The sequence below is a fragment of the Triturus cristatus genome, chromosome 3_2, assembly GCF_964204655.1.
Source record: "Triturus cristatus chromosome 3_2, aTriCri1.1, whole genome shotgun sequence".
Taxonomy (NCBI): Eukaryota; Metazoa; Chordata; class Amphibia; order Caudata; family Salamandridae; genus Triturus; species Triturus cristatus.
The window spans coordinates 20,712,365-20,728,212 of record NC_140584.1 but is presented as its reverse complement, the minus strand read 5'-3'; the positions used below and the strand labels follow the sequence as shown (position 1 = coordinate 20,728,212).

Sequence of the window (15,848 nt, the reverse complement as noted above, 5' to 3'; positions counted from 1 at the left end):
AGGCTAGAGAGCTTGTGCGTGCGGAGGTAGTGTGATTTGCACAGGATCACACAATATAGTCAAGTGGTGGACTCCTGATTAAAGCCCTGGCCATTTAATTCCTCAGTCGCTAATGTCACAAGACAACATATTTTATCTATTAGAGGCCTGTGGTCATATTTCATAAACAGGATAGTTCCCATTTGCTTGGGTATGAAAGGCCCAAACAATCTGTTAATGGCTGTATGACATTTGACTGAATGTGTACAGCTCTGTTTATATGAAATGTTGTATGGTTATTTTTTATACCCATATAGTGCTTTCTTTTGTATACGTATGGCTTAAGTATCTGAAAACGGAATTTGTATGACTTGCGTCTGTCATTTTAATATTAACCCATTGCGGATGCATTTTAGAAAAAAATATTTCCAGAAAAGTAATTTTACTATTTTTTATCAATTTGTTTTTTTTCTAAATTTAGATGTTTTCTATTATGGTTCTATACTTTGTCATAATAGGCATATATCTTTTAATCTTTTTCATGGCACAGTTCTTCTACCTTTTATGGATTAAACAGAGAACTTTTTATTTTAATCTAGGCCGTAATGGTAGTGTTTGAAGTAACATTTGCTTCTTTCCCTGCAGTCTACCAGCTCATGGTAAATACATACTTCAGAGACAACACAATGAAAATATGAATCGGAAAGATTTAATGAAATCTATTTTTCCAGTCTTGTTCCCTTTTTTTTGCCTGTGATCCTTTGAAAGAAAATTCTTGTTTCATGTTTGTGGATACTCCCACATCCTCCCTCTTTCTTCTCCGGCCATACCACAATCCTACCTTCAGACTGAGCCCCTCTTGTGTGTTTAGTCTGAGTTGATATCACTCGATTTGATCAAACTGATGGTTTTAGTGAATTAGCTAAAGCTCACCATTGGTCTGTGGTCCAAGCCATGATTAGGGTTCCAGAGTTTGCGCTTCAGCCAGGAGACCCCACAGACCTGTCAACACACATGGTCCTACATCGTGTGACACGATATCGGTTTCCATGTGACGGGCCGATATCATATTGAGGAATATGCCATATGGATTTCTTTCTAGTTCATATATGGAAGCTGGATACTGTGGATGTTTGCGGGGTATTTTGCAAAGTCCCCAGGAAATTCGCAACAGCCTCAACAGCTTTTGTTTTTTTGGGAGCGCGATTAGTGAGGGGGTCATTTCTCCGCACAAAGCCCCGCACCTCATGCCTCACAAAAGCTATGGGCTTACCGCCCCGTTCCCCTGCCGACTCTACCCATTAAAGCTACAACCTCCTTTTGCACAGTGAAATTTATCAGTTTCCCTCCAGTTCCTCTGCTTTTTGGCAATTATTAGTGGTAAACCTGCACCTGATTTTTTTCCCTGCATAAAGTGGTGCCAATATAAAGTGAAACTGATAAGAAACAGTCTGCATTGTGAAGAAAGTTATATTATTACCGCTCACTAATTGTTAATGTTACTAAAATGTTAATTTGTTTAATGACTCGCCGTGATACAGTGTTTCTGCAAAAGCAAATGAGCTGCAGAGGGGCGGAGTAGTTATTGACCCTATGTGTCTAATTGTCTTTCAAACTCTTTTTGTAGGCCAGAGGAGCTGATTTCCCAGAGTTACCAATACCAGGAGACCTCCCACTTCGGTCATGTGGCAGCACCGCAAGCATGAAAGTAAAAAATGTGAAGAAGTAAGTTGACATCTCTTTCTGTGTGTTTTTGTGGGTGGGTAAGGGCGCTTCATACCCTCCCATCTCCCCTCTCCTTTGATCCAGTGCCAGTCAGGGATCGATAATCGATGACAATACACAGGCCCATACATATTTACCCAAAACACTATCCCCTGAAATGACGCTGGGATGAGTTTCAAGACTAATGAACACTCAAATCAGTTGTTCATTATACAGACTCGTATTAAACACTCCAAATACCTAACTGAGCCTGCATATAAACTTCTTTCCTCTGGTCGATGGACCTAAAGTTGAGAAGTTGATGGTAATAATAATTATCTGTCTGTCTGTCTGTCTGTCTGTCTGTCTGTCTGTCTGTCTGTCTGTCTGTCTATCTATCTATCTATCTATCTATCTATCTATCCATAAACTTGATGTAAAGTTAATATGTTTATAACCGAATATGAAGTAAATAAGAGCTCACCATGAACAGAATCACAAGGCACACAACGCATTAATCACAAAGGAGAGAACATTTATCAATGCAAACAGTTTCAGACTTATATCAACATGAATAAATGCACATGAAGGAGTGGATAGGTGAAGAGACAAAAGTTTCAGAGACAAAATACATTTGCAAATGATTATGCAAAGTACAGATCATTTAGCTAATACTAAGCTAAGGAAATAGAGAAATACTACACCCTGGCCACGGAGATAGTAGGGATCCCCTGAGATAGTTTCAGGGAACAAAGATTAACAGGACAGGAACAGGAAACCGGTAGGCCTCAGCAAACCGACGCACAGCGACGATCTCCCTCTAAGCTTCTTCCCAACCGCGCCACAGCTACCGTAACAACATTCCCTACGGCACCCCAGTTATTACCTAAAACCTACATGTCCAACCCAGTAGTTGAAACATTTACGAAAACTCAGTCTCTCATTGGCTGATTCGGGGGCTGTTCTATCACACCACCATAGTCATGATCATGTTTTCCTAGTGTTCTTTGTCTAGTACACTTTCTCATTACACTATCCACACATTTCCTCGAGAAGGCAACATGTTACAAATTTCTACATTTTTATTATTCAGCACTGCCGCTTTCGACGGAAGAAGTTGGACATTTCCTCTCTTTCTCAGGCCCGTCTTTCCGTTACTTGACAGACAAACAAATGCCTCTTGAAGGTTAACCTCCGCCACTTCTCTCTCAGAGCTCGATTTTTGGCTTATTAAACTATTTTTACAGACATGCAGAAATGTAGACCGACATCAACTTTCACTACAATGAACAGAAACAGACATTATTAATTTCACGAAAATGTACTTTTTTACTGTTTACCACCCATCATTGTACTAACCCATATTATGTTCCTAGCAAGAGCATTAATGTGCATTTATGTGCAAAAGCTTCAAGGTCCTTAGGGCAGCCGCTTGACGGCAGCTGCTGCTTCTCGCAGGTTCTCCGACACGGAAAAATACTCGAGTGACAAGCCCCGAACAAAACCTAGGCGGGGCTTATGTACCAGCATTCAGGTGCGACAGCCAGCCTTCCCAGGGAGTTATGGGAGCTGTAGTTCTGTTACTCATTCATCATACAGTGTCATGTGTGTGTGCCCCATGTACCTATCTCCGCCTAGCCATGACACATATAAACCAACGTACAGGTAAGTTTCGTGATTTAGTTACACTACTGATATCATGCCTGCCTTAGTTGATTTGCCCCAATAAAATCACGAATCGGCACTGCCAGCTGTCTTTAAACTCATTGAGTGAGAGGTAAGCTCTGATTTCCAAAGTTAGTATGTTCCAGTGATGGAGACCAAGAGATGTACAGTTCTGAATGTGAATGCCAGGCAAGGCAGTCCAGGTTGGCAGAGTGCAAGGTCAGTGAAATGCGTATTCTAGAGGATCTCTTTTTTTTTTTTTTTTTTTTTTTTTTTTTTTAGCTGAGTGACATCCAGCTTTGTGATGGAAGGTAGTGGTAGGGTTGTGTCTGACAATCTCAATAAGCTTCAGATGGTGAATTAAGCACCTTTTTCAGTGGGGAAAGGAATATCTAGAAGGCCCATGAACAGGCTCTTGCAATAATATAGTTTAAGTACTAGATCATTCCTTGTTGCCTTAGCTGTGTGGAATGGGAGACATTGGCAATTTCTTTTATGTTGCTTATGTGGAATCGTGCTGTTGTGGTGATGGTAGTTTTCAACTCTTCCACACACATCAAGAAGTTGAAGAGTACACATTGATTTCTAGTTGACGAAGAGAACGCTCAGTCATCGAAAAGGAAGTGGATAGAGGAAAATGAGGCAATGAGAGGAGTGTATGAGTTAAAGTAGAGGACCTCTAGTTTGGAGGTGTGCCACAAGAGGGAGCTGATAGCCATCCAGTTAGAAAGAACATTGACAATTAGAGGTATATGGATAGTGTTAGGAAAAGGCAGTGGGGCAAAGGAAGGGGAATTTCCATGCCATTAGTTTAGAGATGGTAGGAGAAACCAAGGGAGGAGATGTTGTCCGGAGGTGAAGTGATGCCCAGAAAGATAATAAGAGGCTCTATAACAGACCGTTGAGGGACTCCAACGGGAAGGGTGTGTGATGGGAAATACTTGGATTTGCGCTCTTTCAGTAAGAGCGATCAGATGTATATGAGAAAAAGCCAATGAAAAGCTGTGCTGCTAATGCCAATAGTTTGGATAAAGGAAAATAATATGCAGTGATCTGAAGTGTCAAAAGCTGCAGATGGATCAAGAACAATTAGAATAGAAGATTGGTTGTTGTGGTGAATAGAGATAATAAAGTTGTGACACAGGAGAGTGCAAGTACTGTTTAATTAAGGCCATGGAAGACAGATTGGAAGGGGCTGAGAACGTTATGGAGCGATATGTAGTGTCAGTTGAAAACAAGAGGTTACAACATCTGGATGCTGGATGACAGAAGGAGAGGAATGACCAGCAACAGGCTTGAATTCAGTAGATGTAGTGCAGCCGCTGGTTAGAAACGGTGTGTAGATACCGGTTTAGAAGGAGTGATTGAATATTGAGGTTAGACAGGGAAGGATTTTGGACAAAAAAACTATGGATTCAATAGTTTTACAACTTAATGTTTCAGATGATGTGCATAATATTTTTTGCCAAAATGAAAACGGGCATGAGTATCCTGGGGGAAGTGGAAACAAGTATTACAAAGTAGAAAAGCCAATGTCAAGTGGGAGTATTTAGGGTGGAGTTGTTTGAGAAGGCTTAACGAGCTAGGTAGGGAGGATGTCTGTGTTCATGGACATCTTGGAAGAAAAATAAGATACAAAGTCTATGACTGAGAGTGTGGAGTGAGTAAGGGGTGAACGTGGTGGGGAGATTTAAGTTACTGTTAATATGTGAACTATGCTGGAGAGCATAGTGATGAAATGTTTTGGAAGAACCGGGATTTGGCGTTAACAAGAATAAGAGAGTGTTTGAGCCAAGTCTATATATGTCTAGGTTTTTTGAAGCATTATGTACAGGAGTGACCCTCATCTTAGTTTTCAGTATGTGGCCATTGGGTGTGATCCAGGATTGGGTGTGGAGTTGCTGGAGAGTATCTGCTTAGTAGTGTGTTTTAAAAGCCAGTTGAATAGAGTTTTTGAGTGGTGTAAAAACATTGTAGATTTGCTGTATGAAAGTACGCAGAGAGTCTGGAACATATTCATTTTTCTTTCAAGTATAATAGAAGGGGTGATTGGTTTTACTGTTAAAGGAATATTTACCACAGTGCTTATCGGTTCACGGCCTAAATAGAATGGGCAGTCTTAGTAGGAATAAGATAGGTATCTGGCTCACCTCCCTTTATACTTATTTTATGAATCAGTGATAAGCAAAAACTGCAAATTCAGCATGGCATGAGTGACACTTATTAATCAAAATTTACATTGTCTCAAATAAAAAAATGCAGCACTCGCCCTTTTTCAGGAAAAAGAATGATCCAGCAGCTCTGTTCCCCGGTTCACGTATTTTGGTGCATAGTCCCCCCCCCCCTATACTTTCCCATCTAGTTCTACAAGGCCACCCTCTAGTCTCGCGAGAGTTCGCCATAAGTCCCTTAGGACTCCGGTTTGCGTGGAGATGCAGACTCCCCTAAGGTAAGCCTTAAAAGCCTCCTACAATGTGGCCTGTGTCGTGACTGATCCTTTATTGCGGTCGAAGTATTCTACAATTGCTGTGCGCAGTTCAGTCCTAAAGACAATCTCTCGCAGTGCTGTGGAAGGGATTCGCCATTGCCTTTCAAATCCTCCTTCTCCAGGGACTTGTATTGTTATAAGCACTGGAGAGTGGCCAGATAAGGTGCGGGGTAGGTGTTTAATAGTTTGGAACCATGTCATAGTTGGACTTAATATCAGCCAGTAATCCTGCCTCGTCCAGGTGTTGTATTGCTGTGCATAATGGGTGTAATCTGTACCTTGTGGATTCCTCTGCTGCAAGGCATTTGTCAATGCACGAGTTTGACACACAGTATCGTGTGTGATTGGGGCTTGTTGAAGGGCTGCAGCGGTGCTGTCAAGCATGGGGTCTAGCAGGATATTGAGGTCTCCTCCCAGAAATATATGGTCGGTGCCCACTAAGTCTATCTGCGACTTTAATCGCTGGTAGAAGGCAGGATCATGTTCAAAGAGTATATGCTAACGAAACGGACTTTCTGCCCTACTAGGCATCCCAATACCAACAAAAACCGGCCTTCAACATCAGCAACTGTGGACACGTGCTCGAATGGTAACGCTTTATTTATCAGAATGGATACTCCCTGGGAGTATGAGCTATAATTCAAGAAATATCTGTGTGGCCCGCAAGCAGTGGCAAATCTGGATGGGTGAGCAGATGTTAAGTGCCTCTCCTGTAGATAGACAATGTCAACCTTATTTTGCTGTATGTATTGGAGAACCTGCCTGCACTTTCTCTGGTTACTTAGTCCCCGTACATTCCACGACAACATGGTTATAACTGTACAGGGACGGATGTCTACCCGGTGTGCCATTTTATTTCCTTTGTTAAGTGATGGTGCATCTGCATGCCTATTGCAGTAAGTGTAATTGTAGGCCAACAAACCTGAACAATAACTACTAACAGTCTAAACCCTCTTTTGCCCATCCCCCTCCCCAACCTAGTAGCTTTCTACCAGATTCATTCCCCATAAACCCATCATTCAGCTTTACATTTTCGCTGTGCCAACGTGGCATATAACTCCATTCAATTACCATTGTGATATCACGGGGGCGTCCATTATTATATTCCTCAAATCAGGCTCTACTTAGCCGCATCCAGAGGTTACTTACTAATTACCAACTCTAAATCAGCATACAGTGAGAACGGGCCAGGTATCAAGCGTCCCAAAGGCAAGGCTTCCAGCATTGTGGGCCCGAGCCTCAGCTAGGTGTGAAGAGGTCCACGCTTGCGCCCGAGTGGTTGCCCGGTGACGCTCTGCCCGGGATTGCCCCTCGATTCGCTGCCTTTCCTCCAGAGTATTGTCTGCAAAAGTTCTGGACGTCCGTGTGGTTATTAAACACCCTTGATTTGTCATTCACATCAGCCTTTAGTCGCGCTGGATACAAGAATTCCATACCTCAATCCAAGGTTTTGTAGTGTCGCTTTCACTCCTGTGAATTTGCACCTAGCATCATGTACAAGCATGGTGAAGTCTGGGTATATGGATGATCCTTGCCATGATAGACCCCCAGCTTCACGGGCTAGTCCTAACATGGTGTCTCGATCTCTAAAGTTTAGTAGCCTTGCATGGATGGGTTTGGGCGGGCATCTAGGGTTTGGGCATGGTCCTAGTGTTCTATGCGCACACTCCACAACAAACTTAGATGTGAAATGTTCAGTTCCAAATAGATCTGCCAGTAGCCGCTCAATGAACTGATCCAGTCTTCCCGTATTAGTGGATTCTGGCACCCCCACTATGCGCACATTGTTTCTTCGGCTTCTCGCTTTTAAATCTTAATTTTTTGTGGCAATCGTTTTCATGACCCTCTCCAGTCGCTCCATTCTTTTGGCTGTTTGGGCTGCGCCATCCTCGAGATCTGAGACTCGTCCCTCTGCTGTGTCTAGCCGAGCTTCATGTCGATCTGTACGCTCACCCAGTCCATCGAGTCGTTTATCCAAGGCGTCGAATTGGCTGCCCAAAGCTTTAAAGCCAGATCTCAACTCTAGCATCAGCGCACTTGCGTCTGGAGGACTGCTTTTCCACCCTAGTGTTCCAGTGAATGTCCCCTCTGCCATGGTGCTGGTTTGCGCAAGTTCTTGAGTTTTAAGTGCATCAAATGGCAATTTCTGTTGTTTGGGATCTCTGCGTGTCATCCCCTTGAGGCACGTGCCACCCCCTCAGCTCGGGCCTTGGTTATTGTCGTGGGCGTGCAATCCACGTTCTTGTTAGGCAAGCACTGCAACGCGATGTCCACCCGTCGTATATGGCTGCAGTCAGGTCGTCCTACACGGGCGTGCCGTCAAGCGTTCAGGCCTGTACCGCAGTGGCTACTGCTGGAGAGATGGGCTCCCTACACACAGATCAGCAGAGAAGGGAGGGTTCCCACTGGCAACTCACATTGTAGTGTGGGATCTCCACATCCACCCAAAATTCCATGACCGGTGTCTCAGTCTTATCCCGGCAGGTGTATGGTCGCCTCTGTCTCCCCCACTCCTCAGTTCCGTATGCCCTCCGTGTGGCTCTCGTGCGTGCAGGATGGCAGGCGGCAGCTGGTTGCGCTGCAGGTCTGTAGGCTCACCTCGCTGATTACAAGCGTTAAGGGGGTCGCGCCTGAAGGTGGGCCGTGTTTCATACTTTCATTTACAGGGTGTATGTCACTCCTCCCTCTCAGCCTCCTGGTCTGCAGTGTGAGTGGTGTTCTTGCAGCGGCTGGGTTTCATAAAGTTCCCGGTCAGGGGTAGAGGATTGCAGCTGTGGGCCTCAGTCGTCACCGCAAGGGTCGTTCATTAGACTTCGGTTTGCCCTTTGCTGGCAAGGCGTGATTTCCCCAGCTCGTAGCTCATCGGGGCTCGGACGCCATTTTGACTGCCGCAGGTCGCGCTAAACGTTCGGCAGCTTCCAATGCTTGTTTGTGGCACAGGACTGGGATCACAGGTCGCAGTGCCCATTCTGTACTTTGGTCTGCAGCTTTCTTCGGACAATCACGCGGTTGAAATACGCATTTTATCAGTGATTTGCAGGGTTCTCATGGAGCTTCAGCTCCCAGCGGCCATTACGCTCGCTGGTTAGTCCACGCCCCCTTATCAAGAGTACTTCTCATGCACATTGTGAAGATTTGGGTATATTTAACAGTATGGCTTAGCCTTACCGTTGAATTCACTCGCAAAAACTGTCTTAGGTCCAGTCAGGCTCGTTTCAACAACCTTAATCTCACCACTAGTTAGCTATGGCTTCGAGTCGCAAGGCTTGCACAAAGGAAATTAGTGTAAAGAATTTAAGAGTATCAAACAACAAAATAAGAAAGCCACTCAACACAAAAGAAACGCAACACCCATTTCTGAAAATATATCCTATTTTTATGAATTTTTGAGTCCTTGATAAGCAAAGTCCACCGGAGTGTTCAAGAGATACAGATTTTTAAAGTTTATTCACTTTTTAATTCCAATTCCAACCTTTGCAACACAACTGCCATAGACGTTAATTGCACTAAGCAATAACAATGTCCACAAGGAACTTATTTGAAATAGCGTATTTGCAATGAGGAGTACAAATTTATATACTCAAAACCGAATTAATCAGAAAATAACATAATGATTTAAATTAAACTCGAAACAGTAACCTGGACAGTAATTTACTTCAGCCGAAGTAAAAATAGTTTATTTTACAATTAACAATTTATTTATAGAAAACAATTAAGGTCACAGATTTTTTCAAATACTAATAGCACATTTATAGAAGTGAAAAAGTGAACCCAGTGCAGTGATCATAGCCTTCAAGGTGAAAATTAAGTGAAAAGGAATTCAAGGAATGTCTTAAAAACAATGAGAGGCATTCAACAATAGCATGAGTCTATCTTGCTCTCTCTTAGTTTGTGTCGACGGCGTTTCGACCCGCAATGTATAAGGGGTCTCTTCAGGACAGTATCTGGGGACTAATGATAGTTTTGTATTCCACAATTTGTATGGTGTACCACTGGTTAAGGCAGGGTTGGAGGGGACTTTTATCAATTCAGTCCTGTATGTATAGGTGTACAAGTGATCTTCACTCGTCCTGGATATGTTGGCAGCAAGGGGAATAGGTTAATATCTGATCCGTTACCGCGACGATTTAAGCGTCTCAATTCATCAGGAAGCAGTTAATTGAGCGGTCCTGATGCTGAGGGTACAAAATGAAAATGGATGCTCCGGTTGCTGTGTGGATCAGCGGAGTGCCTTTGTGGTGATTCTTCGGTCCATGGGTTGTGTGGGTGTGACTTTGGCCACGGAGTTCGAAGTCCCACAAAGTCCTATTTGAGACTGTAGAAGGCAAGCTGCGGTTTTGCTGCCAGTCTCCCTACACAGTGGTCACAGCTAAATCCTTTAGTGAAGGCTAGTGTCCCTTTTATATGACCAATCTGGACGCTGATGACACTCACAGGTCTGGCTGACTTGGGTGCAACTTTTGCCCATTGAGGATCAATCTCCAGCTAGCTGCAAATCTTCTGCGATGGCTAGCAATTTGCCGGTTTGGGCTTCTTTAGCTTAACTGTCCCTTGTGCTGTTCCAGGGGCCAGCCAACTGACCCTTGGAGTTTCTGCTTTGGTCTGGGGCTGGGTGACTACATTTCCCCAAGCCAGGAGCCACAGGCACAGTCCTAACTTTACTAGCCCAAGGTGCAGTCCAGCAGATGGAGCAAGCCTTTTTCGGTCCTCGTTCCAGTTCTGAGGTTCAGTGTGTCTGGGGTGCCATGTTTATCCTGTCAATGTGCCCTGAGGGTCAACGCGGTCATTAGCCAATGGGCTACCAGGTCCCCTCCCTCTTGGTGCCGATTTTCCAGAAATATGTGGCAACTAAAAATTACAGAGTGCACTGTTCGCCCACTCCCAAGGTTGCCTGCACCCTTGGCTGTGATGAGCTTGGTAGCCCACCGTAGAGGTGTGGCTACCTGAGGGTACACACCCATGGGAAAACGGGTTTGGGCACTGGTTTTTCCTCTCTGACCCTGTCTTCAACCTGTCTACTTGAAGCTCTAATTTTGGGCTAGCACCCTGAGTGGCGTCCTATACAGGGGAGGTGACACCTCTGCCTACAGTGGGCTATTATTGTTTCTAAGCCTGCACACTACTCACCAGATGGCCAGAAATATGTCTGTGGGCCAGTGCCTGTGGGAGGCCACTCAACCAGCTGGGTCACAGAGTGGAAACTTTCTAAAAGTTACTTTACTTCTAATAGTGACATAAAATTTGACCTGGGCATCAAGTTGGGTTTAATGTCACAAATAATTTGTTACCTTACAGTACCCAGCTAGATAGTCCCATCCAGAAGTTACCCAGGCTGAGATGTCAGCCGGTAACCATTGTTAGCCGACGGAGATACTTGCATCTCCACAGCAAAACGACAATTTAGAAGTGCTGCTGTTAAGACATATATAAAATACATGTCCTACTTAATGATATATAGCTCCCTGCCTTAAAGCTCTATAGGCTTTCCTTAGGAAAGACTTACATATATTGTAAAGGAAAGTGGTGGCTTTGCCATTGGTTTAAATGGCAAAGTTGAACTGGCAGTGTGACAACTGCCCTTTCAGTCAGTCTGTAGTGGCAGGCTGGGAGCCATTTTGTACTTTGTCACATCCAGGATGGCACAATCAGTACTGCAACCATGGGTGGACACTCTGCCTTACATGCCCTAGGTACCCTGGGTACCATATACTAGAGACTTATTAGTAAGTCAGTCCTTACCAATCTGGAATAGTCAATTCAACTTACACTTTATAAGGGGTTAGATCACTGGCATTGAGGTCTGATTAACAGGCCTCAGTACACTCAGAGTTGAAAAACTAGTAGCTGGTAGTCCAAATGGGTGCAAAAAGTGTGGGAGGGGGCCTGCAAAAAGTTGGTTTCTTTTCACACACCCTTAATCTCCCCCAGCTAACACATCCCTAAGTACGCAACCCCACTGTTGGTGAGCTTTCCCGACTGTACAGTGAGGAAGGATGTAGGGAAATTGGCTGACCTATTGTATGGCCTACTCTGCCTCACATCCTTCTGTCTGGATGAATCCCTCTGGGAAGCTGACCAACCTCAACTATGACAGGACTCAACTTAAACTGGACCTTAGTTGAAACTGTGTCTTTACCATCCTTCTGGAAGGATCCTGGCAACAGACAAAATTTTCTGACAAACTCAGAAAAAAGTGGAGCTCTGTTTGCAGACGACGAAAATTCAAAATGCCACGCCTTCGCGTCCAGATTCCACCGTCCAGGGACCAGGGGGAATGCTCTTTTGATGGACTGGTCAGGGACATTTGCCTACGCCTTTCCGCCCCTGCCTCTGATTCCGAAGGTGGTGTCCAAGCTGCTCAGATCCGACATGAAGATGATCCTCATAGCTCCGGACTGGCCGCGCCAGTGGTGGTACCCGGACCTTCTTCATCTCTCAGTTCGACCTCACAGGCGGCTGCCTTGCAGGCCGGACTTGCTGTCCAAGATGGGCGGGAGGGTTCTGCATCCCAACCTTCCCTCACTGAACTTAACAGCATGGCTCCTGAGGTCCTGCAATACGGACATTTAGGTCTACCGCCTGACTGCATGCATATTCTCAAGGAAGCGAAGCGACCCTCCACAAGAGCGTCTTATGCGTTTAAGTGGAAGAGGTTCTTCTTTTGGTGTAGGGAGAATCACCATGATCCTACAAAGGGGCAGGAGGACGTCATCCTTCTGTACCTCCTTCACTTAGCTAGATCAGGCTTGAAGTATGCATCCATCAGGGTCCATTTGTCTGCCATTACAGCTGACAGGAGGTCTCCAAGTCAACCTTCTTTTTTCCAGATGCAGGTGGTCAAGGACTTCTTGCAGGGGTTGAAAAAAGTTTACCCCCCTGTTCGAAACCCTTCGCCTCCGTGGGAGTTGAACTTAGTGTTATCCAAGTTGATGGGCCCACCTTTTGAGCCGATCCACAAATCTTCTTTACAGCATCTGTCATGGAAGGTCGCTTTTCTGGTAGCCATTACATCGGCACGCAGAGTAAGCGAAATCCAGGCTCTGTGTACTAAAGAACCGTACACAGTTTTTCACCAGCACAAAGTGGTCTTAAGGGCACATCCATCCTTTCTCCCTAAGGTAGTGTCTGATTTTCATATTAATCAGTCCATTTCTCTGCCATCCTTCTTCCCGAATCCAGCGACCCCGGCTGAGCGGTCGCTCCATTCCTTAGACCTCAAGAGGGTACTCAAATTCTATCTGGCCAGTACCAGAAGCATTAGGAAGACGGATCAGCTGTTTGTCAACTATGGCGCCATGAGAACAGGCTTCCCAGCGGCTAAACGATCCATTTCCAGATGGATTGTTTCCTGCATTACCCTAGCCTACCAGCTGGCGAAAAGGCCCTTACCTTTGGCCCCTAAGGCTCATTCTACTAGGGGGAAAGCGGCCACAGTAGCTTTCTTGCATGACGTTCCAATGGCAGAGATCTGCAAGGCGGCCACTTGGAAATCGGTCCACACCTTTACCAGGCACTACTGCCTCGAATCCGATTCCAGGGCGGATGCCCAAGTAGGCCAAGCCTCCTTGAGGAACCTGTTTGGGTAGCTGAGCTATCTGAGCATACTGTTCCTTCTCTGTTTTTCTTTCCTTTGCCCGCAGGGGGATGAGGTGAGGCTCGCTATTCTATTCTAATGCTTATGACTATTGATGAGGATCCCCTGGAAGAGAAGGATTAGTTACTTACCTGTAATCCTAGTTCTCTTCCAGGGGTATCCTCATCAAAGTCATAAGCAACCCTCCCGCCTCCCCGGGCAAAGGTGTGTTAGTTTTCAGAGATTATTATTTTTCTTTGTGCCATGACTTTTCAGTCTCCGCAAAGAACAACTGACCTAACTGCCACCCCTGAGGCATGATGGGAAGGTGGGGGTCAGGTGTGCCTTAAAGGCACGGTGTCAGTTTTTTGCTATGCAGCTATGAGTTAGGTGTCTTGGGTTGTGGGGCGCCTACTTCCTCTAACCCTACCTGCGCTAGCTGACCCAAAGAGTTCACCCAACACTTGAGTAACCCCACCAGGGTCAGGTGGCCTACTTTACTTCTTGTGCCAGGGTCTGCTTCCCGTGCCAAGGACAGTGCAGCCATTAAGGCAAGCACCCAACAGAGGCTACTGATAGCTGTCAGTGTCAAGAACCACATCATGATCTCTCCCCTGAATGTGGACAGGCTGCTTGAGAGATTACTGTGTTTGTCCCCCTTCTTCTGTCATTTCAGGGGTGACACCCTTGTTCTGAACAGTTGCCTGACTCTCCACGTCAGGAGAGGTTGAGGATCGGTCTCTTGGGGCGCCCAACGGCAGTTAGCAGCAAATCTTCTGTGGTGGCTAGCAGCTTGCCAGTTTGGGCTTCTTAAGCTTTAATCTCCGTGGTGCTGCTCTATTGAGCCAGTCAACTGACCCCTGGAGCCACTGCTTCTGGCTAGGGCTGGGGGATGACTTTTCCAGGAGTCACAGGCTCAGGCCTAACTTCACTAGCCTAAGGTGCATCAGATGCAATCTAACAGACTGTGCAACCTCTCTTTGTATGGTCCAGGGCCCAGCAGGATAGTCCTTTCTCGGTCCTCATTCCAGTTCTGACGTGATCTGAGGTTCAGGGTGCACGGGGTGCCATATTTATCCCGGGAAAGTGCTCTGAGGGACAATGCCATCACTAGCCGATGGGCTACCAGGTCCCCTCCCTCTTGGTGATGGCTTTCCGGCAATGTGTGGCACCTAAAAATCCCAGAGTGCTGTTCTGCCCACTTCCAAGATGTCTGCACCCATCCTCCACTAGGAAGAGCTTGGTAGCCCACCCTAGAAGTGTGGCTACCTAAGGACTACACACCGGTTTCCCATCTCTGTCCTTGTCCAGCCTGTCTACCTGAACAAAGGACAGCCCCTCAGTAGTGTTATCGCCATTTGCCCAATGAAGGCGGGTTCTCCTTTGAAGTTCCCCTTTTGGGTTCTCATCCTGAGTGGCTACCTGTAGGAGGGAGGTGACACCTCTCCCTGCAGTGGACTGCTACTGTTTGTAAGTCTGGGAGTCGTTCACACAACTCATCAGGCTGGCAGAAAGCAGTCTGTGGGCCAGTGCCTGCGTGAAGCCACTGGACCAGCTGGGTCCCAGAGTTGCATAGCTATTAATACTGACATTAAATACGACCGGGCATTTGGTTGGGTTTAATGCCACAATTAATTTGGTACCTTACAGTAGTACCCAGCTAGGTAGTCCCATCCAGAAAGGGTCCGGTAACCCTGGGTTAGCCAGTGGGGTTACTGGCCTTTCCAAAGCAAAATGACAATTTAGAAGTGTTACTGTTAAGACATATAAAATACATCTTCTCAATAATATATAGCTCCCTGCCTTAGAGCTCTATAGGTCTTACTTAGGAGACGTACATATATTGTTAAGAGAAGTGGTGTCTAATAATAAGACTTTATTGTTTGATTACTTAAAACCATTACAATTTAAAACACATTCAATTTGTTTGTATAAAAAACAACTAATTAAAAAACTGCTGAACAGTTTTTTTTCTTTAAACTCTCTTGAGCCCTGAAAACAGTTAGTTCAGCTAAAAAGCCAGGCTCTAATCAGCAGTTATTAGCAGTCAGGGATTTTGTGGATGAGCCTATGAACAGTTTGCGGCACTGCTGGGACTAGGGAGATTTGCGGTACTAGTATCTCCCAACATTTTTGACGCTACCTTTACAAATTTGATGAGCCCAATATTCAGGTTTGTGTTATCTGGGTTTAAGGCGGCTATTATGGCTTGGCGGCATGATCGTACTCCTAGCCTGTTTCATTCTTCCCACAATAGAGACCGTCTAGCTGTAAGCATTGCGGGACATACACAAACGATGTGCTCCATTGCTTTGGAATGATAGCCGCACATCCTACATTTAATACTAATGCTGGGTCGGCGCCGTTCAGGGAGATTCTTTAAAAAATGCCATTTGCCCATCCTCAGAGCAATAAACTGTTGTTTCCTATAAAGTGCAA

The 15,848-nt window shown here is 45.4% G+C and overlaps 1 protein-coding gene across 1 annotated transcript in view; it reads left to right on the top strand.

Moving 5' to 3' along the window:
* The window catches only part of ARHGAP32 (Rho GTPase activating protein 32), a 1,461,643-nt gene that overhangs the window by 496,280 nt on the left and 949,515 nt on the right, over positions 1-15,848 (top strand). Inside the window, exon 3 of the mRNA XM_085647194.1 lies at positions 1,607-1,704. Coding sequence (XP_085503320.1) covers positions 1,607-1,704 — 98 coding nt within the window. The remainder of the gene's footprint in view (positions 1-1,606; positions 1,705-15,848) is intronic.